We start from the raw sequence: 23,909 nt of genomic DNA, 5'->3' as shown, positions 1-23,909 counted from the left end.
TAGGTCCCTAGAGTGTGTAGCTCGGAGGGATTGGGATTTCGTTAAGTGGAGCATGTCCAACAGCTCTGGGATTGACATAGCTTTGTATGTAAGGCAGAGATCACCTCTGAGTAGGCGATATGCGATGGAGTAAAGCTGAAGTTTTTTGAGACGGTCTGCGTAGGCATCTGTTTGAGGCTGGTAATCCTCTTTGTGAGGTATTTCTGCGGCCTTTCCAGTTGTTGTAGATGTCTTGTGAGGTACATACCAAAATGGGCGTGGTACTCTATAATGGGTCTAATGAGTGATGAGTAGAAGGGAACAATGACCTCTTTTTTTCTGGATGAGAAACCTTTATTGATGAGGGGTGCCACATAGAAGGATTTCCTGCCTACTGTGGTGATGTGATTATCAAAGGAGAGACTTCTGTCCACCTGTGTCCCAGGGTCTCTTAAAAAACTTTCGGTGTCAAGTGTACTACCGCCTATGTTGTAGTTCATAGGTACAGAGTTTTTACCAAAGGGGATGACAATGCACTTTTTGGCATTAAGCTTGAGGCAATGGCTTTGACACCAAGCATCTGTCTTAGTGAGGCCCTTTTGTAGGATGTCCACATCGTTAGGAGTTTCGATTATGGCTCCTAGTTTGCAGTAATCTGCGAACTTCGTTAGCCAAAGACCTTCTGTGTTAGCCTGTACTTCAGAGAAGTAGATACCAAACAGGAGAGGACCCAGGCGTGAACCCTGTGGTACTCCACTTGTCACTGGTCTGAAGTCGGATTTGGAGTCTGCTACTTTCACAGTGTGGGTTCTGTCAGTGAGACAGTTGGCAACCCATCTTGTGACATAGGGATTTATACCTAGTTTAGTGAGTTTATCTATAATTCCAGAGTGGGGGATGGTGTCGAAAGCCTTGGCAAGATAGTACAGTTGTGTACACTTGCCATAAATGTAGATGTTCGAGTGTATTCACTGTTACAGTCATTACATTAGGGTAATCTGTTGGCAGGTTGCCCTCAGTCGGCCTGAATTTGAAAGTCTTTGGTCTTGCGTCGGTTGCTGTCTTCTCTTCCATGACGTCAGGTCGTCATGGGTATAAAACATGCAGCCAACACCATTTTCTTTAGTTTTTCTTGCCCCCGATGTCAGGTGCCCCCAAAAAGGCAGCAAAAAAATATATATAAATATCTACATGCATCAATATAAACTTTACCTTCATCAACAAGCAAATACACCACATAGGTTGTAGAAGATAGAGAAGGAAAGATAAACTCCAGAATGACAGGGGGATAGCGGGGGGGTAACCTGGACTGCAACAGTGAATACACTCGAACATCTACATTTATGGTAAGTGTACACAACTGTACTATGTTCTTTATGTTTCACTGTTGCAGTCATTAGATTTGGGTAGAATCCCAAAGCTATGGTTGGGAGGCAGGAGCTAAACAGCATTAGGTGTGGCTATAAGACCCTGCAGAACTGCAGTGGCAAAGCCTGCCCTGGACTTAGAGTAGAGAGGCAAATGATAATGCTTTGTGAAGGTGTGAAGAGAACTCTAAGTAGCAGCCTCTAGAATGTCTTTGGCTGGTACTCCTCTGAGAAAGGCTGCTGAAGTAGCAGCAGCTCTGGTGGAATGAGACCTAATGCCCTTGGGCACAGGTTTACCATGGTGTAGGTAGCAGAAACAGATGCAGTGGCTTATCCACTTTGAAATTGTCTGCTTTGAAATAGCCTTTCCTTCTGATCCTGAAGCATATGACACCAATAATTGCTCAGTTTTTCTTAGAGCTTTAGTCCTGCTCAAGTAGAATCTTAGCTGTCTGTGTACGTCCAATGAATGCAGAATTCTCTCCCCTTTGTTCTGCAGATTTGGAAAAAAGGTTGGCAGATGAATTGTTTGGTTAAGAGCCACACTGGAAACCATCTTAGGCATAAAAGAAGGATTTGTCCTCAGAGACACTCTGTCTGGGTAGAATATGATAAAAGGCTCTACCGCCATGACGGCCTGAAACTCTTCTTTCTGAAGTAATTGCTAGTAGCAGAGCTGTTTTCCATGATAAGAACTTTATATCAGCGGTAGCAGCTGGTTCAAATGGAGGCAGGGTGAGCTTTTCCAATACATAATTGAGGTCGAATGCAGGTAATGGTGATCTTCTAGAAGGCCTTAAATTTTTGGCTCCTCTAAGATACTGCTTTAGTAAAGGATGAGAAAAGATTGGTGGCTCTGTATTGTAATGAGCCAAAATGGCAGAGGCATGGATTTTGATTGATGAGAAAGATAGGCATTTGTCAAGCATCTCAGTTAAGTATTGTAATATCTGAGGAATATTTGGTTCTGCTGTATCAGTTCCTTGTGCTTGATTCCAAGCACAGAATCTCTTCCATTTGTCAGCTTAAGATTTTCTAGTACCAGGCCTTCTGGCTTCCAAAATGACATCCATCACAGCTTTACTGAGAGGTGTTGTTTGTACAACTACATGATCAGCCATGCTGCCAGGTTCTGTGTCTGTAGTTGATTGTGCAGGATCCGAATGTTTTGCTGGGACAGTAGTTGGGGTCTTTGAGGTAAGGTCCAAGCTTGGTATTGAGACAAGTTCCTTAGGATTGGGTACCAGTACTGGCGGGGCCAGTCCGGGGCAATTAGTATCATCTTCGGTTTCTCTTGTCTGACTTTTAGGAGGACCTTGGGGAGAAGAGGCAGAGGAGGAAAGGCGTAGACTGACACGTTTTTCCAACTGAAGGAAAGGGCGTCCAGTTTCTATGCTTGTCTGTGATAAGTCCTTGTGCAGAATCTTTCAATTGATAATTTTGCGGAGAGGCAAATAGATCTATGACTGGGCTCCCCCATTTCTCTGTTATCATGCTGAAGACTTGTGGATTTAGTTTCCACTCGTGAGGATCCATAAGGTTTCTGCTTAAATCGTCCGCCAGTGTATTTTGTTTTCCTGGCAGGAATTGAGCTTGAAGATGTATTTGGTAGGTCAAAGCTGTGTCCCACAGTGCCATGGCTAATCTGCAAAGGGGGTATGAGTGTGTGCCCCCTTGCTTGTTTATATACCACATGACTGTGGTGTTGTCCGTCTTTATCAGTAGTTGTTCTAGATGAAGTAAGTCCTTGAAGGCTGTTAGGGCATTTTGAACAGCTAGCATCTCTTTCTGGTTGATATGTAGATGCATTTGTTTTGGGGTCCATATGCCCTGAATTCATCTTCCCGCCATGTGGACCTCCAGGCATAATCCGAGGCATCTGTTAAGGTTTGGCTGGCAGGGGGGAGAGTGAAGGCCCATCCCACATTTCGTTGACATGCCTTTGCCCACCATAGAAACTCCTTTTGTAGGCAGGGAATGAGAGGAATCATTGCTTCCAGACTGTGAGAATATTGACTCCATAAACTTTTCAGGTACCATTGAAGTTTCCTCATATGCAGTCTTGCATATGGAATCAGTAGGATGCAGGATGCCATGAAGCCCAGAGCCTGCATAATTTGTCTTGCCGATAACTGGGTTTTTGTTGCCATCAGTTTGAAGCAAGTAGTCAGCTGCCTTTGCTTGTCTGGCATGAGATAAGCCATCTGGGCAGTTGTATTCAAGCTTGCACCCAGAAATCTTATCCTTTGAGAGGGTACCAGTTGTGATTTATTTTTGTTTACTGTGTACCCTAGGCATGTTAGAAGCCTTTTCACAAACTCCAGGTGTCGAAGAATGTCCTTGTTCTCTGCTTGAATGAGACAGTCATCTAAGTAAGGATATATCGGTATACTTCTTTGTCTGCAAAACGCAATTACTGGTGCCAGGCACTTTGTAAAGACCCTGGGCACAGTAGATAAGCCAAAGGGCAGTGCAGAGAATTGGTAATGCATTAAGCCAGCCTTGAATCTGAGATATCTTCTACACGACTGTCTTATTGGGACATGCAGGTATGCCTCTTTTAGGTCTAGTGTCACAAGCCAAGCATTCTTGCCCAGCATGGGCAGAAGCTGCTGCAAAGTCAGCATTTTGAATTTTGGAATGTCCAGGTATGTGCTCAAAATCAATAAATCCAGTATTGGCCGCCAGGCCTTGTCCTTTCTGGGTACCAAGAACAGCCTTGAGTAAAAACCTTGTCCGTTTTCCTGTTCTGGTACTGGCTGAATGGCCCCCATATCCATGAGGGACGTAACCTGTTTTTGTGCCTCTACCCATTGATTTTTTGGCAGATCTGGCCAACTATCTGCCATTGGCAGAGTGTGGAAACGGAATCTGTATCCCTGTGATACTATGTTTAGTACCCACTTGTCATGGGTTATTAACTGCCAATTTTGAGCAAAAAGTGCTAACTTTCCCCCTATGCTTGCTGCCAAAAAATAAGTGCTTGGGGTAGGCAGAGGGAAGTCATTGGGATTGTTTTCTGTAGGTTTGCGCTTTATCTCCTACAGATTTGGAGGTAGAATCGCCCCATTGCTTTGACCTATATGAGTCTTGCTTCTGGTACCTGGAACCCTTAGGGTGTCTGGATTTGCCCCTTTGAGCTCTGTCTGACACAGGAAAGGACCAATTTTTTGTAGGCCAGTGTCTACTGAATCTTGGTGGCTGCACTTGTAAGAAGTCTTTAACAGTTTGCATAGACTTAGCTTTGTCTTCCATTTTCTTTAAAACCTCTTCTGCCTTAATGCCAAACAGAGAATCATGCTATAAAGGTGCATCTAGCAATTTAGCTTTAACATGATCAGGCAAATTTTGTTCCTTTAACCAGGCATGCCTCCTAATCACAGATCCAGTAACTGCTGCCTTGCAGGAGGCCTCTAAGGAATCAAAACCACACTGCAAAGTATGCTTTCCAACTTGTTCAGCTGCATGCAATAATTCCTGCAACTCTTTATTTTCTGCACATTCTGAAATCAACATCATTTTCTGTTTCAGCAATCCCATAACATGTTGTTGGTACTTTAGCATATGAAATTGACAGTTTAAGGCCCTAATTGCCAAGGTTGCAGATGTATAAACCTTTTTTCCCCATCTATCTAGTGCCCTTGAATCTCTGTCAGAGGGGGTAGGATTTTTTGCTGTTGAGGCCTTAACTCCCTTTGGACACTGCGAAATAGTTTCAGGATCAGCAGCACGGTTTCTAAATAAAACTTTATGAGAGTCAGGGACCCTGGAGTTTCTATCAGGCTTACTGGGAGCCGGAGGTAAGGAGTCAGGGGTCAAGCTTGCCTCTGAAAACACATCATCCACAATGTCTAAAACAGGGGGAATGGCTAAAGGCTTGCGCTGAGGGGGGAGAAGAAGGAAATCCCTGAGTCTCTTGACTCTCCCAGTGAAAATGCTCCCTCAAAGTATGCAAGGTTTCTCCAAATGAATAATCCTCAGGAGGAGATGCAGATGGAATAGACTCCTCAGCATCAGAATCCTCATAGGGAGGTATAGATAATTCCTGATCAGAAGAGGAATCAGAAGAAATAGAAACCTGATCTGAAGATTCATAATCAGTGTCTTGCCTAGGCCTCTTATCTGGAGGGGGATGGGTACCCCTGATCAAGGTAATAAGGTCTTCAACCATTTTGATCATCTGCTTTTTAGGCATAGAGGCCTGGGCACGTGGCTCATGCGTCATTTTTTTAGTTTTAGAAGTTGCTTTTGTCTTTGGTTTTGCAGCTGTCATCGGTTTGATATACAAATGTTGAGGTCTGAATACACCCTCAGAAGCCGGTGCCTGCTCAGCGGCTCCGGACCCATCCGAGGGAGATACATCCATCGGTCCAATACCTTGAGTATCTTGCGGCATTCCGGACTCCACATGGGTGTCGGTAGAGGCCTGTGACTCGAAGGTAGTGGGAATCAGGGGCTGCGAAAGCACCTCACTGAGTAGCGGCGAACCGGTGACTGGCTTAGGAGAAGCTTTGTCATCAGTTTTGGATCTCGACTGCCTTTCTCTGTCCTTTTCTTTGCATTTTTTATGTACTCCGGTAGTCGAATTGCTATCCGACGACATTTCTGGGTAGTTAAATCTGTTTCCAAAATACTTTGATGCGAAAATATACCGACGCTTAATAGTACGTTGGTTAAATCTAGCACAAAACCGACAGCCAGGCACGTTGTGATCAGGGCCTAGGCAAGGAATACAGTACAAATGGAAATCCTTATGAGGTATTTGCTTCCCACAAGTAATACAATTATTAATTTTTTCTGACATCAGTAAAAAGCAAGAAAAAAAGTTTCCCCAACGGGGTACTTAGCTTTAGTGAAGACTTCAGATCTGAAACTCAAACTCGAATATTTCAGTAGTCGGCTGACCGGCACTTCCGAAATGCTTCTGCTTCAGGCACCGCTCGGCAGGAAAGACTAAAGAAAATGGCATCGGCTGCATGTTTTATACCCTGACAACCTGACGTCATGGAAGAGAAGACAGCAACTGACGCAAAACCCAAGACTTTGGAATTCAGGCAGACTGAGGGTAAACTGCCAGCAGGTTACCCTAATGTAATGACTGCAACGGTGAAACAAGAAGAACATCTAGATAGGCTGTGTGAACCACCTTACCCTCGTCTACGGCTTTGGTGACTGCTTCAAAGAAGTCTATCAGGTTTAGGAGACATGATCTGCCTTTTACAAACCCGAACTGGGTGGGGTCCAGAGTTTGGAGATTACCAATGTCTTTGTTTATAAGTTCCATGATGATACGTTCCATGGCCTTGCAGACCAGGCTCGTCAGGCTAATGGGGTGGTAGTTCCCGGGGTCCGTGGTGGCTCCCCCCTTGTGGAGTGGGATAACTGTTGCTGTGCGCCATTCAATGGGCACAAAGCCTGAGGTGAGGCTATGACTGAACATGGTACTTAGGTGGGGTGCCAGTTCATTCTGTAGTTCGTGTAGAACGCAGCCTGGGATGTTGTCTGGTCCCATGGATGCTGTGTTCTTGGCTTTGGAGAGTGTGGTTTTTACCTGTGCAGCCGTGATTACTGGAACTTTGCATTCTACCGGTATAGAGATGAGCTCTATAGGGGGTGAGGGGGGGTAAAGTTAGCAGTGAACCTATCTGACAGGACGTTGGTAATATCAGTTGGGTCAGTATATTTAGTGCCATTGTGCTGTAACTCAGAGCAGATCTGAGTGTTGCCATTGAGATTCTTGACATAGCTATAGAATGCTTTGTGGTTGTCTTTAGAATCAGTGATGATTTTGTTTTCATACCTAGCTTTGGAGGATTTCATCAGGGATCGCAGCTTCTTACTGAGGCTGACCAGGGAGCTCCTCCACTCATGGGATTTTACTCTCTTTTGCAACAGTTTCTTCCTTCTGTTGTACAGTTTGCTTATGGCAGGGGACCACCAGATTGGCTTCCTTTTTTTTTGGAGGATAATGTCTTGGTTCTGTTTGGGATAGCACGATCCATGCACTCATGTAAGTGCTTATAAAGTGCAATTGTGTAGGATTCAGTAGTCGTAACTGTATTGTCCATCTGCATGGGTGTCATGAAGTTCACCACTTCTGTCTTAAGAAGCATGAAGCTGGCCTTGGTGAAATTTTTACCATGGTTTCCTTAATGGGGGGTGGGGGCAGGATGTGGATGTCTAAGGTAATTAGCTTATGGTCGGATCGGACCAATGAGGCGTTGACTTCAGGTGTGGAACACCGATCACTCATGTTGGTAATGACTAGATCTAGGATACTGTTGCCCCTGGTGGGGGTGTGGATAAGTTGATCCAAGGCATTGGAGTTTATGAATTCCAGAAAGTGTTGAGCGAAGGAGTTGGTACATGAGTAGTTTTCCCACTTAATGGTGGGGTAGTTGAAATCGCCCATTATTAGGGTGTTTGGTTGAACCCTAATATTTTCCAGTACATCAAGAAAAGAGGAGTGGGAATCCTGGGGCATGGTGGGTGATCTGTAGCAAGCTACAATTTGGATTGCAGTTTTGCCCAGAGTTAGTTGCACTTAGATAACCTCGGCTGCATTATGCTGAGCAACTAGCCTGGAGGTGTGGACATCCTTAATGAATATGGACACACCTCCACCTGTGGTGTTCCGGTCCAGGTTACATAGCCGAAAAGTGTGGTATGAGTTATAGCCTGGTAGTGCAGAGGTGCTCTCTGGAGCCTTGAACCAGGTCTCAGTCACTGCACAGATATCGATGTTCTCCATTTTAAGGAGTGCCTCGAGTGAGTGCATTTTGAGATTTAGACTTCTAGCATTGAGTAGCATCACCCTCAGTTTTTGCTTGCCTGTTCCTGTTATGGTGGTAAATTTGTCATTTGAACCTTGCCTGAAAAAGGCACTATAGGGGAGGCAAGAACCTTAGCCAATATCTGGAATCCCAGGGATGACAGGTGCAGACCATCTCTAACAAAGCATCGTGGTCTGTCGACCATGTCATCCCAGGCAAACAGATACTGGATCCCTTTAGAATGACACCACAAGCTTAGCCAATTGTTGAAGTCAATCATTTTGTCCTTGTACTGCTGTATCATTCTGAATGATGGCAGAATGCTACTCAGGGCTAGGATCATACCTGCCTGGGCTACAAGATCAGAGAGCTCTTCCATGTCTCTTTTCATGTGGTCCAGGGAGGTATGTCTCAGGTTGTTCACACCAACATGGACAATGACAGTCATATTTATACTTGCTGTGGAGTGACCCGAGTGCATGGGTTATGTGGCAGATCCTGGCACCCGACAGGCAGCTGACAGTAACCTTCTTGTTTAGCCTGGTGAGTGGGACATCAGTGTGCCTGACTACAGAGTCACCTATGACTAGTGTGTTGGGTACGTTGTTTTGCTTTATTGGCTGTGGTTGAGTGGCACACTGAGTCTGCGGGATGTGTGTCATTTGGGTTGTGTTGGGGGGTGGAGGTTGCTTACATTTCTGCTTTGGAGGCATCTGTTGCTTGAACAGATTATTATTCAGCACCTCCACGAATGTTTTTGTGTTTCTATGTGTGGATTTTGGTGATGTAGATTTAGTGAGACTATGTGATGAGTGTGGTGTGGTGCAAGTGTTTACCTTCTCTTCTTGACTGTCAAGTTCAGTCTTGGTTAGAGAGAGCTTTACCTCCAGTTTGGCTAGATAAGTGCATCTCTCAAATGTTGTAGTGTTGCGTGGTAGGAGGAGAGGGTTGTCTGTGTACATGAGGCAATTTCTACACTGCCCCAAGATGCCCAGACTCATCAGGAGAGAACACTGGGAGCTGACCCTTGGACATGCCTGAATAAAAAACTATTTTCCTCTAGATAAGTGAGGAAAGTGAGTACAAGAGCTGTTTTTCTCTAAGCAAGTGAGGAAAGTAAGTACCAAAACGGTTTTCCTCTAGGTAATGAGGAAGGTTGAGTGCTATAGTAATTAGTAAGTTATTTAGTGCTTACAACAAGTTCTGAACAAGTGCTGATCATGAATAAGTAAATTCAAGTGCTAAAACTAAGAATCTGTACCTGGACTAAACTAGTTACAGGAAAGGGAGGAAACAAGTACAAATGCGGGCTTTTAAATTAGAAAGTTGAGAGATGGTAAAACTGCCCAAATGGCCAATAACTACAATTTCTGGGCCGAAACCACTCCTTATGTGGTAGATAGGTTACCTAGTGCTTACCACTCCCACTGATAAGCTAGAAGGTTTCCCTCCAACACAGAAAGCTTGGGGGGCTCAGAAGCTTACATACAGTCCTGGATACAGCAAATCTGAATCTGGACTACACTAGTTACAGGAAAGGTAAACAGGCTTAGATTTGTTTTAATACAGAAAAGTAGCTAAACAGCAGTAAAAACAATTCAAATGCAGTGCAAGCTAGCACACTTGAGTATGTAGCAATGTTAGACCAAACAGTTAAAAAAATGCAATTAACTTAAAAATGACTAAAAACAAGTGCAGAAGGAGTCTATTAGGTAGAATGAGGTAAAGAGATGGGACTGGGGGGAGTGTCCCAGATAAAATCTACAGTGGGGCGGGCAACTGCAAAAGCCTCCGAATTTAAACAAGACAGGAATAGGGAAGGTGGATAGGAGAAAAACAGCACCTTCAGCAGAGATCTGAAAAACTATACAGTGAAGCAAAAATAACAGTGCACAACTCTGAAGTCAGCCAGCAATGATATAAAATTAGTCAAGCAACAATTAACAGTACACAACTCTGAAGTGCCAGAAAAATATACTTAGCTCTGTATATCTCCAGATAGTTTGAAGAGCACTCTGTCAGGACACAGGAAGGCTCCAGCAATGATAGGCTGTATTGTCCTCATTCCCTTCCCTCTATCTTGCTCTTCCCTGGGCTCTTTTTTTGCTCTTTTGCCATACTGGACACTGCTAGTATTTCTCCCCTGTTTATGCAGTTTGAGCTACCCCTGGCTGTCTCTCCAAAGCCTCACTGCAAACTTGATTGTCAGCTGCTCTGCACTGACATGCTTCCATGATTTAGTTCACCTATACCTGTACAACCTGAGGCAATCTAATTTCTCCTTGTAAGCTTCTATACTTTTTCTTGGTCTAACTGATCCATTCTCTCTGCTTTTTTACAAAATTCTCTATCCCTCCTCATAGCCGGCCACACTACTCTTGCTGACTTTTTTTCTCTTGCATTTCTCTGAATGGGGTGCTATCCCAGCTACCCTACTCCTATTCCCACCCACCCCATATCAGTTACATTTATACTTACAGACCATACCCAATCACAAATTCCTAATCTCCCAATTAGCCTATTACACCACACTTACCATTACCATAGCAACACACTCCACCATACCCTTATCACTTCACCTCCACTAAAACACCTTACCCACATAGTTATAGATATCAGCCTTAGTCACACCACGCTCATTACCACAGCAACACACTCCACTACACCACTATCACTTCACCTCTACCTTACCCACATAATTATAGATATCAGCCTTATTCACACCACAATCTATTTAAAAGTAGACAAGATCTCCTCACAACTATCCCAATTACCTAAAGCAGTATTCAATTTATTAACTCTCTTCACTCTTATCTTACTCTCCATCCTCTCTTCCTACCACACCCAACTTCAAATTAGTAACCCACCCCAATGGCAAACTGGAGCTATACCCACTACATTAAAACTAAAAAACTTCCCTATCTCACCCGGAGACCTTAACTCCTCCCAACCCTTCTTTTACTTACAAAATAAACTATCAAAACCAACCCCTACTCCTCTGCTAGACAAGCTAAATTAATATATAAACTATCAAAATTCTCTCTCTACCTACTCCAAAATCTCACTTGCTGCGGCGATATACACTCCAAGCCATGTCCCACTGCAACCATGAATACTAACTCTATTCAACAAAATCCCCTTTACCATAGGCCTACCTCACCTCTCCTTCTACTTAACATAAATGCAAGAAGTATAACTAACAAAATTCAAGACCTTCATGCCCTACTAGCACTATATAAACCTAAAATAGCAGTACTAACTGAAACTTGGCTTAAACCACAACGTGATAATAATGGGAATACACCTCAGGCTATAACATTATATGGAAAGATAGACTAAAAAAAGGAGGTGGCGTTGCAATATTATCCCAAAATCACCTCATCATAGAAAAATTAGATTACAACAACCAAGAGGTCGAAGGCTAGAACTAATCACTGCCAAACTAAAACTTGACAACAAATTATTGCAGGAGGCTATATCCCACCAGGCAATAACACTACTATAATGGAAAATCTACTAAACTGGACCTCTAATGCCCTACCACACGAAACCATACTACTAGGCGACTTCAGCATTGACTGGCTTAACTGCTCTAACCAAAATCCAACTGCCCACATCAACCTCCATGGATTCACCCAAATAATATCTACCCCAACTAGAACTGACAAAACATCCAAACGCAAATCCATCCTAGACTGGATTCTGTTATCTGACCCAACTCTAGCACAGCAATCTGGATGTCTGCCCGATAGTATAAGTGACCATCAACCAACCTACCTAATTAGGACCAGACTGCATTACTTCAGCCAACCCATCCTCAGAGTCATCCGTAATAAAAAGGCCTTTATAACTACTGACTTCAGTAATGCACTAAAACGCAGCAACTGAATCCCCTAAAACTACTATCTCTAGACAAAGCCATACAATACTTTAAGTCTACATTCCTAAAAACCCTAAACCATCATGCTCCCGCCCAAACCATAAGAGTAAAAACAAATTATGCCCCATGGCTAACTAAAAATACTAAAACTACCATGAAAGAAAGGGACAAAGCTTGCATCCAATTTCATAAAAACAAAACTGCTAATCTGAGACAAATCTACTTCGAACTCCGCAACAAGGCCAAAAGACAAGTTAAACTTGATAAAATTAATTACTATAAAACCATGCAAAAAAAACATGCCCATAACCCAAAAAAATTCTGGGCCACAATAAACAGTATAATGCACCCAGGAAAGGCCTCTACTCTAACACCAGTGCTACCAAACGACCATAATAACATTCCCACTCAATTTAACAAATTCTTTACCAAGACGGTTCAAACCCTTGCTAAAACTCAAAATAGTACCAGTAGCCCCATGACAGTAGATCTCCTCTACCCCCAAATACAAGCCAAAATAATAACACCGCTAATTTTTCCCTACAACCAGTACCTACCAAAGTAATTTCTAGACTCCTAAAAAAACTCAAAACTACCACACGAGCAGCTGATAACCTACCCACAGATTTCCTTCAAATTGCAGTAGAGGCAATATCTTATCCAGTATCCATTCTTATAAACAGATCATTAGCAGAATGTAAGGTACCCCCACCTTGTGGAAAACATCACACATTATTTCTCTACACAAAGGAGGTAACTCCTTGGAACTCACCAACTATCGCCCTATTGCAATCCTACCACCTTTATCCAAAATATTAGAAAGAGTTGTTCATTCCCAACTACAGCAGTACTTCCTTCAAAATAATCTATTCTCCAAATCACAGCACAGCTTTAGACCCTCCCATAGCACCACCACAGCTCTATTATCTTTCACCAATCTGGTCAACAACTGTAGAAACAAGGGACTATTTGTATCTTCCAAATTCTTAGACTTGCCAAAAGCTTTTGACATGGTAAACCACAGTCTTCTTCTTGAAACTCTTTTTACCTAAACTTATGCTCCTCCTCTATATCTTGGATAACCAGCTACTTATCTGACCGTCAACAAGCTGTACTTTGTCAAGACCAGCTGTCCCCCCTACTACCAGTATCCATAGGGGTCCCACAAGGGTCTGTCCTAGGCCCAATGCTGTTCTCACTATTTACCAATCAAATCTCTTCTTCCTCACTCACTGCCTCTGTAGTACAATATGCAGATGACACAACCCTTGTCTGTGCCGCCCGCACCTTAAAAGAGCTACAAACCTTAACCCAAAATAACTTACTCTAGCTGAAATATGGTTCACCAATATCAAACTGATTCTTAATCCCAAAAAAAAACTAATTATTTTCAGCCCCAGTCGATACCCTCCTCTACACAATGATTTTACCATTAACTCTAAGGATAACATCCAAATCATTCCCACTACTCACAGAAAACTATTAGGTGTTGAAATAGACAATAACCTAAAATTCAACATCCATATATCTCAAACCATCAAGAAGGTAAATAAAAAATTAGGACTCCTCTACAGGGATAAACAGTATATGATCAAACAATCCAAAGCAACCATTGCTAGGACTCATCTCCTGTCCATCCTTCTCTATGCCTCCCTGTCCTAACAAATCTGCGCCAAACTGAATTAAACAAAATGGAATCTTGTTACAAGATTGCCAAGTTTGCAACTGAAGCCTCATACAGGTCTCACCACTGTCTTGCCCTGAAGCAACTCAAGTGGCTTGAGCTACCTCATCTACTTCTACTCAACCAATTCTCAACAGCACACAAGCTCTATTACCTTCCTGAAAACACCCCTGCACTCCAGGGTCTAATTCAGCCCCACATCCCCACAAGACCTTTAAGATCCAGTTGCCAAACTCTCATACAGATCATCAAACAGAAAAATGATCCTGGGAAATCTCTGTTTGCCTGCACCATTGCCAGGACTTGGAACTCACTACCAAGCCAAATAACCTCCACTGTATGTGCCAGTCAATTTAAACAACTCCTGAAAATCCACTACCTAGACACCTGGCTGTGCTCATGCTACTCCCCACATTAATTCTTGCCCCCACTCTGTTGCAATTTAAATTAGGTTCCATAGCTTAATTTTTGCCTGGAAAAGTTTATATCCCAAAGTAATTACACTATAAAATATACTAATGACTACCATCACCTTAGGCAAACAGTCACTGTTCCCTCCTTAAAAAAAAATATATATATATATCTACAGCTGTTTATGTTATGTTGAATAATTCATGTATATTGTTCATTATTTTATTGTTATTTGATATCTATAACTGTGTGGGTACAGAATATTGTATTTTGTTCATTACTATATAATTAAGAGATGATTATACCTGTTTAGGTATAGAATATTTCTTGAATGTAAGTTTTTTTGGAGCTTTTGTTCATTACTGTATGATTATGAAATGATTATAGCTGTTTAGATATAGAATATTTCTTGAATGTAAGGTTTTTTGGAGCTTTTCTCCCCGGGCCTCCGCTGAAAATGGATGTGTCCAGTTGAACTTTCCCAGTCAACAAATGTAAAATAAATACATAAATAAAATAAAATACATGTGCACACACACAATATATACACAAAGATATAAACTACATACGTGTTTTATATATATATATATATATATATATATATATATATAAATTCATTCTTACACACACACATGACAATATTATGTTACACGGATTATGTAAAATTAACCTTAACTATAAGCTAAGCATGTAATGGGCTTGTTACATCAAAGTAACACTTCTATCGGATTCACTTTAGAATCTCAAAATACTGAAACATCGAATTTCATATGAATGAGACCATATGATCGATGTTTCGGAATATCGAAATTCTGAAACAAATCCCAAAAAAAACCCCAACAATTTAAATGTTTCTGCAGGGGCCCCACACCACTGCTACTTAAATATTCCAACTCCAAGATCACACTACAGCGAGGAAAAGGGAAATCTCTCATTCCGCTCTGTATGCAGATCTCCATTCACAATGTCAGGATTCCGAAAGTTCGATCATATGGTCTCGGCCATATGAAATTCGATCTTTTAGGATTTCGGCATTGTGAAGTGTTCCCCTTCTATATCATATTAAAAGGCATTTTAATAAATGTACCTTTTCAGTCCTTAGAATTTTTAACTCCCAAACAATCCATATAGTTGTCTGGTTTCTTCAATGCCCTTCCAATATCTAAAGAACTTAGCAAGATTTCACTCTGGATATCTGATCTTCCTTTTCAGACAGTTCTTGCTGCACTACAGCTTTTCAAAGAGACATACGAAGAATGTCTCTCTGCAACTCAGTTATCACAGTCTTGACATTTGTGCAACAATATTGGGTGTGACTACTTTGACTGCTCTTCATCTCTGTACCTTGATGTAATCATAGCTCTCAACTATTCTGCTCAAGAATCAGGAACAACGAACAATAGGGAACAAGGGCCCAAAATAAGGGGTAATGTTTAAATATTATTCAAATTCACAGACATTTAACAAAACAGCAGATTTTGCATCAACACACATTTTCTAAAATTAAGTATGCAGTTCTAATATTTAGCATTACTGACTGCATACTCACTGAAACTAATACTCACTGATTTGAATTACAAACTTTCCCCATGGAATTTATATTCTTTCTTTTACTCCTACTTGTAAATCTGATAGTTTTCTGCAGCTTCTACCACAATACTATTTCTGCCTCTGTTAAATTTCTTTCCAGCATTTAATTTAGTTTGACTTTCAGGTAGTACTAACTTAGCTGAAGGAGGTAACTTGCTTTTCAAACTTCTGCCCATTAACAACTAAGATGAGGAGAGATAAGCCACTGCAGTGGAGAACTCCTATAATCCAAAACTGCAAAATAACAATACTCATAATTTTTGCTACAGCTCTTCAAGAAATCTTTCACTTTTTAATAGTTCTCTCCACCTACCTACTTCATTTCATCTAGCATGGACTGGGTATTACATGTTTAATTTCCCATTCATGCACAACTTTTCTAAATTCTGACTTTTGTATTATTCATTTATTGCTTTTGATGACTGTGAAAGTCCAACAAGTAGAAAAGCCCTTTTCAGCTGAGGCCAAGGAAGAAATGCTCAAGATATAGAGAGAAAGTAATATATACATACATACTGCCCTACACTGACCGCCTCAAAAAACTCCAGCTTTACTCCATAGCATATCGCCTACTCCAAGGTGATCTCTGCCTAACATATAAAGCTACATCAAACCCAGAGCTGTTGGACATGCTACACCTAAAGAAATCCCAATCCCTCCAAGCTACACACTCTAGGGACCTAAACCTTGTCACCACAATAAATAAAACATGCCGGAGGGATAGGTTCCTGACCCAGAGACTCCCCAGACTCTGGAATAGATTGCCCATACATGTCAAGCAGAGTGCCTCTTTGGACCTCTTCAAGAGGAACCTTGACGATTGGATGGCAGAAAGGAAATTCACCCCAGGGATCACGTCAGTCGCCCTGCTAGACAGGGGTCCAGGAAAGTAAATAATGTGGGAAGAAATAGCCAGGGAATTGTTATGGCTAGGCTTGTATAGGCCCTAGGGCTGATAGCCTAGTACCAACCTATGAACCTATGAACAGGACACGCTGGAGGGATAGATTCCTGTCCCAGAGACTTCCTATACTCTAGAACAAGCTACCCATCTATGTCAAGCAAAGTTCTTCATTAGACAAACTTGTAAAAAATTCTCCAACTTCCACAAAAAAAAGCAACAGAAATCAAATTCTCCACTTGAAAGATACTTATATTTAATTTAAGTGTGTAAAAATAACGATACACTTTTCGTCAAATACAATGTCTCGACTTCTTCAGAAACTCTTAAACAGTAGCTCTAACCACTATTTTAAATAAAACTCAAACAATCATTCAATAATCCATTTAGCAATTTAAAGGCACATACTAAAATTTAACATCCCATTCATACATTTTATTATTGTCTTAAAATACCTGCTTACGCAGTAAAACTCGTTCACGACTAGCGTAATTTAACTAGCTTTTATGCTATCACGCTAATAAAAATACTAATGCGCTCATAGTCTAATGATATACACAACGTCACTTATTTAAAAAATTCAATAATTCATGTTTTAAACCATGAATATAAAAATAACATGTAAATAATATATATGATCTAATCAAATAACCAAAAAATCATAACCAAGAAATAAACAAACAATAATCAAAAAGTGAAAAACTGGATAAAAACATTTCCCAATCACAATCACATCTTAAAAAATGGAAAATGCATATATATATATATATATATATATATATATATATATATATATGTATATTGAAATAAAATATTAAGAAATTTTTCTCTTTTTCCTTTATGTTTGTAAATACATTATATATAATACATGAATAAATGTATCCCATGCCGACAAACATATACATATATATTCAACTCCCAATAAATGTTACCCCAGAGGTGCGTTTTAATCACTGGAAAATTTACATTTAACCCTTTAACCAGTGGGAGAATTCCTTTATGAATAATATTCATTTAATTCTTTATAACCACTTAGCTCCATCCTAAGGGGTTAACTCAATCATTTTGGCAAACCTATTTAACAGCTAACTTTTATTAAATATAATCTTAATTAGGCTGGTCTTTCCCCATTTACCTAACATTTACCTAGCTAAATTTTTTAACCTAAGTATACACATAATGGAAATCATTTCATTAATGCCTGGAAATACACAGGCATTTACCCTAAGTTGCCATAAGAGTTCCTTTCTCTCCAGGTTCAAAGACTCTGGGCCACCCCTTTCATCTTTCTTCAGTTGGTCAATGACCCTAAATTTAAAGTCATGGCCAGCAGTTTCACTAATTTGTCTTGCTAATGCATTTTCAGTTTTATTCCTGTTAATGCAATAAATATGTTTGTAAATTCTCTCACCCAGCTTTTTATCGGTTTTCCCGATATAGAAAGCTGGACAACTTGTACATTTAGCTAAATATACCACTTGTTTACTATTACAGTTATATTTCCCATTCGACCTGTATTTCGTATTACGAATACTAAAATTACAGCCTACATCGATGTATTTACAGTACCTACACATATTACACTTGTACATACCTTCTTTATTTGTGTTTACTCCATAATTAGCTTCCAACATGTCTTTTAAGTTGTTACCACGCCTATATATTATCTTAGGCCTTTCTGGGAGCTTATCCCTAAAGAATTTATCTCCCATCAGAAAATCTCAATTCTTTATAATGATGTCCGTTATTTTATGGGAGTCAATATTGAACGTACATATAAAACCACAGGTATCCACCATTTCTTTCTTCGTACTAAATACTGCACCCCCTCCATTTGTTTTACTTAGTATTGGGACATAGTTTCCTGTAGATCTTTTAAACTGGACTTCTTCAATAATTTCCTGAAGAAAAAGGGCTGGATAACCCCTCTGCTTAAAAAAATTTAACATTAAGATGCATTCCTTTTCAAACTCCTCATCTTTGGTGGTCATCCTGGCCACCCTAACCAATTGCCCCTTAATTACAGATCTTTTCTGAAATGTCGGGTGGCAACTTGTAAAATGCAAGTACATATTGGAATAGGTTTCCTTCCTATAAATTTTGGAAACAAAGGTCTTTTCATCATAATCCTTTCTTAAATCAACATCCAAATATACTATTCTATCCTTGTTGTAATTCGATGTAAAACTCAAGAAGTTAGTACTGTTATTAAACATATCTAGCAAACCCTTTAGTTCAATATCTGTCCTCTGGAATAAGATAAATATATCATCCAGAAAACGGGTGTAGAACAGACTTTTGTCCCCAAAATCCAAGTTGTCTAACACGAATGTACGTTCCCAAAAAGCCATAACAAGGTTCGCTAGGCCTCCCCCACATGGGGAGCCCATTGCTACACCGACCTTTTGATGGTAAATGTCATTGTTGAACATTACATAATTGAATGACAGAACTGTATCTATCAGTTCCTCTACTAGTTTAATCTCACTACTAGGTGCACCCAGAATCCTTAACATGTGTGATACCCATTCAATCCCAACTTCATGTGGTATAGATGAATGCAAGTATTTTACATCCACAGTAACGAAAATGCTATCAGCACAGAAATCTAGATTGTTAATAGCTTGTAGGAATGACCATGAGTCTTTTGAAATCTGGCGTTCACATTTAATATACTTTTATAAGATTTTATCAATAACCTTAGCACAGGTATATGTGATTCTATCCCTTCCATCCACCAATGATCTCATTGGTGGATTATTCACACTTTTGTGTACCTTTGGGATGCCAAAAAGGACTGGGATCCTTGGCGCCGGTTGTTGTAAATAGTTGTATAAACTCTTGTCTATCCTTGCTTCAATGAAAAGTTCTTCTATTAGAGCAGACACTTTTCTATATGCCCCATACATCTCATTCCTAGAAGCCTTCACATAAGTGTCACTGTCCAAAATGTTGGATATTCTTAGATTATAATCCTCAATGGTCATAATCGCAAGGCCCCCACCTTTATCTGGTTTCATAATACGAATTGGGGCCTGCCTTAACCACTTCAAGATATCCCTCTCCTCCCTAGTGATATTATGTTTACACCTCACCCTAGTGTTGGGTAATGTACTCTGCTTCTTTAGATTACGTAAATCAACCTCACACACTTTTTCAAAAAGTGCCAGAAGTGGATGCAAAGGGGGGTTATATACACTCGAAACATAATAGTCAGATGTGTTACTTAAATTTTCCCCCATTAAAACTGACAAATTAAGTTTTCTAATAAAAATTTTTAAGTCAATCAAAGTATTAACCACATCGAACTGAACAGTAGGAACAAAGGTATACCCTCTAGACAGTAAATCAATTGTTTCCAAACAGATGGCCATGTCCATGTAATTAAAAATCTTAAAGTCAAGGCTAGAGTTAGACAGTACACTGCATTTCATTCCTTCATCAGGGAAGCCAGCATAGGCCGTTACCACTTCTTCTTTTTGTTTTTGCCCTTGGTTAGCCTGTTGTTCTGTGCCCCTACGTTCGAGGCTCGGACCCGAAAATTTCTCTCATTTTGGTCCCCTGCAGTTTTATTTTGTCCTGTGATGTTAGATACAGGAAAAGAAGAATTATTCTTTGCTAGCCTCTCACTCCGCCGGACAGTATTCGAATTGTCCTGGTGATTGTTCCCTAAAGGCACACTGTTATTGTTGTTATTATTAATATTAGGAAAGGCCCGTGGTCTGGCTTCCACTTCCTGGTTGTTAGTCACTGTACTATTAACATCAGATAACGCTCCCCCCTGGGAACCTGGCGGTTTCGGGTACACATTACGCGCTTCATAACTTGCAAGATCACGTTTTATTTTCTTTACTTTAGTTGCATTCAATTTTATTAAATACTGATTTATACTTGCGAAAATCCGGTCAAACTCGAACCGGTACCTAAAAAAACCAAGGTCCTTCTTTATTGAAGAATCCAATTCTTCCGATTCAACCAACAGTCCATCTACCATCAGCTGATAATGCATACAAAACAGTTCCAACAGTTCTATACCTTGTTTGTCAAACAAAGTAATTAGGGCTTTATGAAAATCAGAGCCCTCAATGAGCCCTGTAGGGAACTGCCAACGTCTAAGCCCTTTTGGAATTATCCTTAAATGAATGTATTCTCAGAAGTATGCTACCTCTAATAGTAACTTCCGAACCTTGCACAGCTTTTCATCGAACACATTCAATTTTGATGCTAAATCCATGCTTACCTCTTGGTTTACTTCAATTGAGTCACTCGACTGTGTGTCGGAAAATGTAAATGTTCTACGTACCCAAGAGTTTAAATCTTTCTCGGTCTGTATTACATTTCCATCCGGCTGATGGTTTACTCCAAGCCTGTGCCCCGGGCTGGTTCCGTCAACAATAACGCTTCTACGAACACACGTTCCCGTTGACATTACAGGTTCCTCATCACGGTTGGTCTCCCCAATCCGAAGAGCTGCATTAGTATTTGAAAGTGCAGGCACCATGTTCTCCGAACCACGCAAGTCGCACTGTGAATTGCTAGTCCCTTCGATGTTTTGTGTTAAATAGTCCACCTTTTGGGATAATAATTCGATAAGTGCAGTTAAATTTCCATCTCCCCTGTTGGTATTTGGGGTAAACGTAAAACTGGGTGGTGAATCTGGATCCATTAAACAAAACTGAGACAAACTTGTAAAAAATTCTCCAACTTCCACAACAAAAAAGCAACAGAAATCAAATTCTCCACTCGAAAGATACTTATATTTCATTTAAGTGTGTAAAAATAACGATACACTTTTCGTCAAATACAATGTCTCGACTTCTTCAGAAACTCTTAAACAGTAGCTCTAACCACTATTTAAAATAAAACTCAAACAATCATTCAATAATCCATTTAGCAATTTAAAGGCACATACTAAAATTTAACATCCCATTCATACATTTTATTATTGTCTTAAAATACCTGCTTACGCAGTAAAACTCGTCACGACTAGCGTAATTTAACTAGCTTTTACGCTATCACGCTAATAAAAATACTAATGCGCTCATAGTCTAATGATATACACGTCACTTACTTAAAAAATTCAATAATTCATGTTTTAAACCATGAATATAAAAATAACATAATAATAATATAAAAATAACATGTAAATAATATATATGATCTAATCAAATAACCAAAAAATCATAACCAAGAAATAAACAAACAATAATCAAAAAGTGAAAAAATGGATAAAAACATTTCCCAATCACCATCACATCTTAAAAAATGGAAAATGCATATATATATATATATATATATATATATATATATATATATATATATGGAAAATGCATATATATATATATATATATATATATATATATATATATGCATATTGAAATAAAATATTAAGTTCTTCATTAGCACTCCAAGAAAAATATTGATGAATGGATGGGAAATAGGAAATACACCTCGGGGATCACTTCTGTGTCTCTGCTCGACAGTGGCACAGGAAAATAACTTTCTTGGGTGGAGTAAGCCATGGAGCCTTGCTGGCTAGGCTTACGTAGGCCCTTGGGCCGATAGCCTAGTACCTACCTATGAACATATATATATATATATATATATATATATATAATATATGCATGGTAAATGAAAACAAAATCAATGATTGTTTAAGAATACAATAGCAAAAAAACAATGACAAGAAATAATATAAATAGTTAACAATACAAAGGTGGTATTACAGACCACTGCCAAATATGGCATTGCCCGGTCTCACCACTCTCAAGAATAAAGGCTTTAATGCAACAGTTACACTTGCAATTTCTGTGTCTGTCATAATCTGCACTATCTCAGAAAAAGTTGATAACTGTTTTTCTGTTTTCCCCAAGAAGGTACAACATCACTGGCAGCAAATGGAAAGACTGGTGGTATTGGAGCACAGCTCCTCACATCAGAGGATACAGAAGGATGTGCCAATCTGCAAAATGCTTTACAATTGAGTACATGTTTAACTTATATGTGATGGTCTAAGTACATGATAAGAACATGCGACTACTTCAGTTAGGTGTCAGCAATACTTTGCTGTATCAAAGTAGACACCAAACCGACAGGTTGGCTGAGCCACAACTTTTCAGTGGGATATTCCACACTTGAAGCTCTACTACTCAGATGATCATAAAATTAGTAGTTAACATTACAGGATCATACATTTTCTTGTTGTACTTTTTATCAACGTTACAGCTCTACTTTTCTGATTCTTCCTAATCAAATGGCAGGAAGTCAGTCCCCCACCCCAAGATATGAGCAAAAAAAAAATCATGAAAAAAATGTGATCATTGGAAACGTAGCTTACAATGCGTTCTACTTCGTGTTCAAAAAATAGCAATAATTCTTGGAAGTGCATTGTCCTTGTAAAGTAGAGCTATCTCAAATAAACATATTTTTGAAACAACCAACATTACATTACTGTTTGGAATTTTACCTAACGCTTTTAATACTTCTACTTAGTAGTTTCTTGTGACAGTCAACTCCACTCCGCACCCCCACCAGTTATCATATCCCTCCTCAATGTTACCAGACAGGACTTAAAACAAGAAAAAAAAATCTGAAAGACGTGACACATGCATCGCTCACTGCAGTGTGAATGCTTTAATTTGTTTGCTTCATTACCCATTTCTTTTTATAGCGGAACCTCCGAAACGTTAATCGAAAGTCTTTTAATTTTAAAATCACATATTTACTATCCACAAAGGCCGCCATATTGTACTGACTTCTAAACAATCCGAAGAATTAAGAACACACGACTAAAGTTCCGAGGAAAAAATATTCCTCACAACTTTTTCGGCGTAGCTGGTAGAAAGTCCGCCAAACAGCTTCAGTAAAGTACGTTTGGAGCTTTGTGAACCGCAGTGCAGAAAGTGGGTATATATACTATGCGATAATTGCAGAGGAGAGCAACATACAATACAGTACGTGCAGTGGGTAGGAGACTGTAACTGCTTAAAAAGATATGACTTAGTAGCATACCCCTCAAATCATGTACCTCATTACGAGGAACGTACCTCATTTGGGGTCTTAAAAAAGTGCACGTTCCACATTTAAAGACGGTCACACATTCAGTGTTATGGAAATTTTTAAGTGAAATCCATTGTAAATAGAAATTAATTATATGAGTTCATTAAAAGATCCTTTTTATAAGTAAAACCAGCATATTTTAACCATCCTATGACCTTCCTAGTTGATGTTGTTAGTAAGCTATTAGAATGTGTTCCACATTTTGCCCATTTGTTCCACATTATGAGGGCTACTGCTCCTCATTTTAGAGATGGAAGGTTGAGAG

At 39.9% G+C, this 23,909-nt stretch overlaps 1 protein-coding gene across 2 annotated transcripts in view; it reads right to left on the bottom strand.

Annotated features, from left to right (window-relative positions):
* NSUN4 (NOP2/Sun RNA methyltransferase 4) overlaps nt 1-23,435 on the bottom strand; it is a 561,732-nt gene extending 538,297 nt beyond the window's left edge. Inside the window, exon 1 of one of the 2 annotated variants that reach the window (XM_044085909.1) lies at nt 23,240-23,435. In XM_044085909.1, coding sequence (XP_043941844.1) covers nt 23,240-23,329 — 90 coding nt within the window. In that variant the 5' untranslated portion in view covers nt 23,330-23,435. Of the gene's footprint in view, nt 1-23,051; nt 23,171-23,239 lie in introns of those variants that run through there. The other variant, XM_044085910.1, reaches the window with a different exon arrangement.
* Nucleotides 23,436-23,909: the final 474 nt, after the last annotated feature.

The sequence above is a fragment of the Protopterus annectens genome, chromosome 10.part0, assembly GCF_019279795.1.
Source record: "Protopterus annectens isolate FY-2018-M chromosome 10.part0, PAN1.0, whole genome shotgun sequence".
In the NCBI taxonomy this organism is placed as follows: domain Eukaryota; kingdom Metazoa; phylum Chordata; order Ceratodontiformes; family Protopteridae; genus Protopterus; species Protopterus annectens.
The sequence above is the reverse complement of the archived record's forward strand: the minus strand, read 5'-3'. Positions and strand labels throughout refer to the sequence as shown.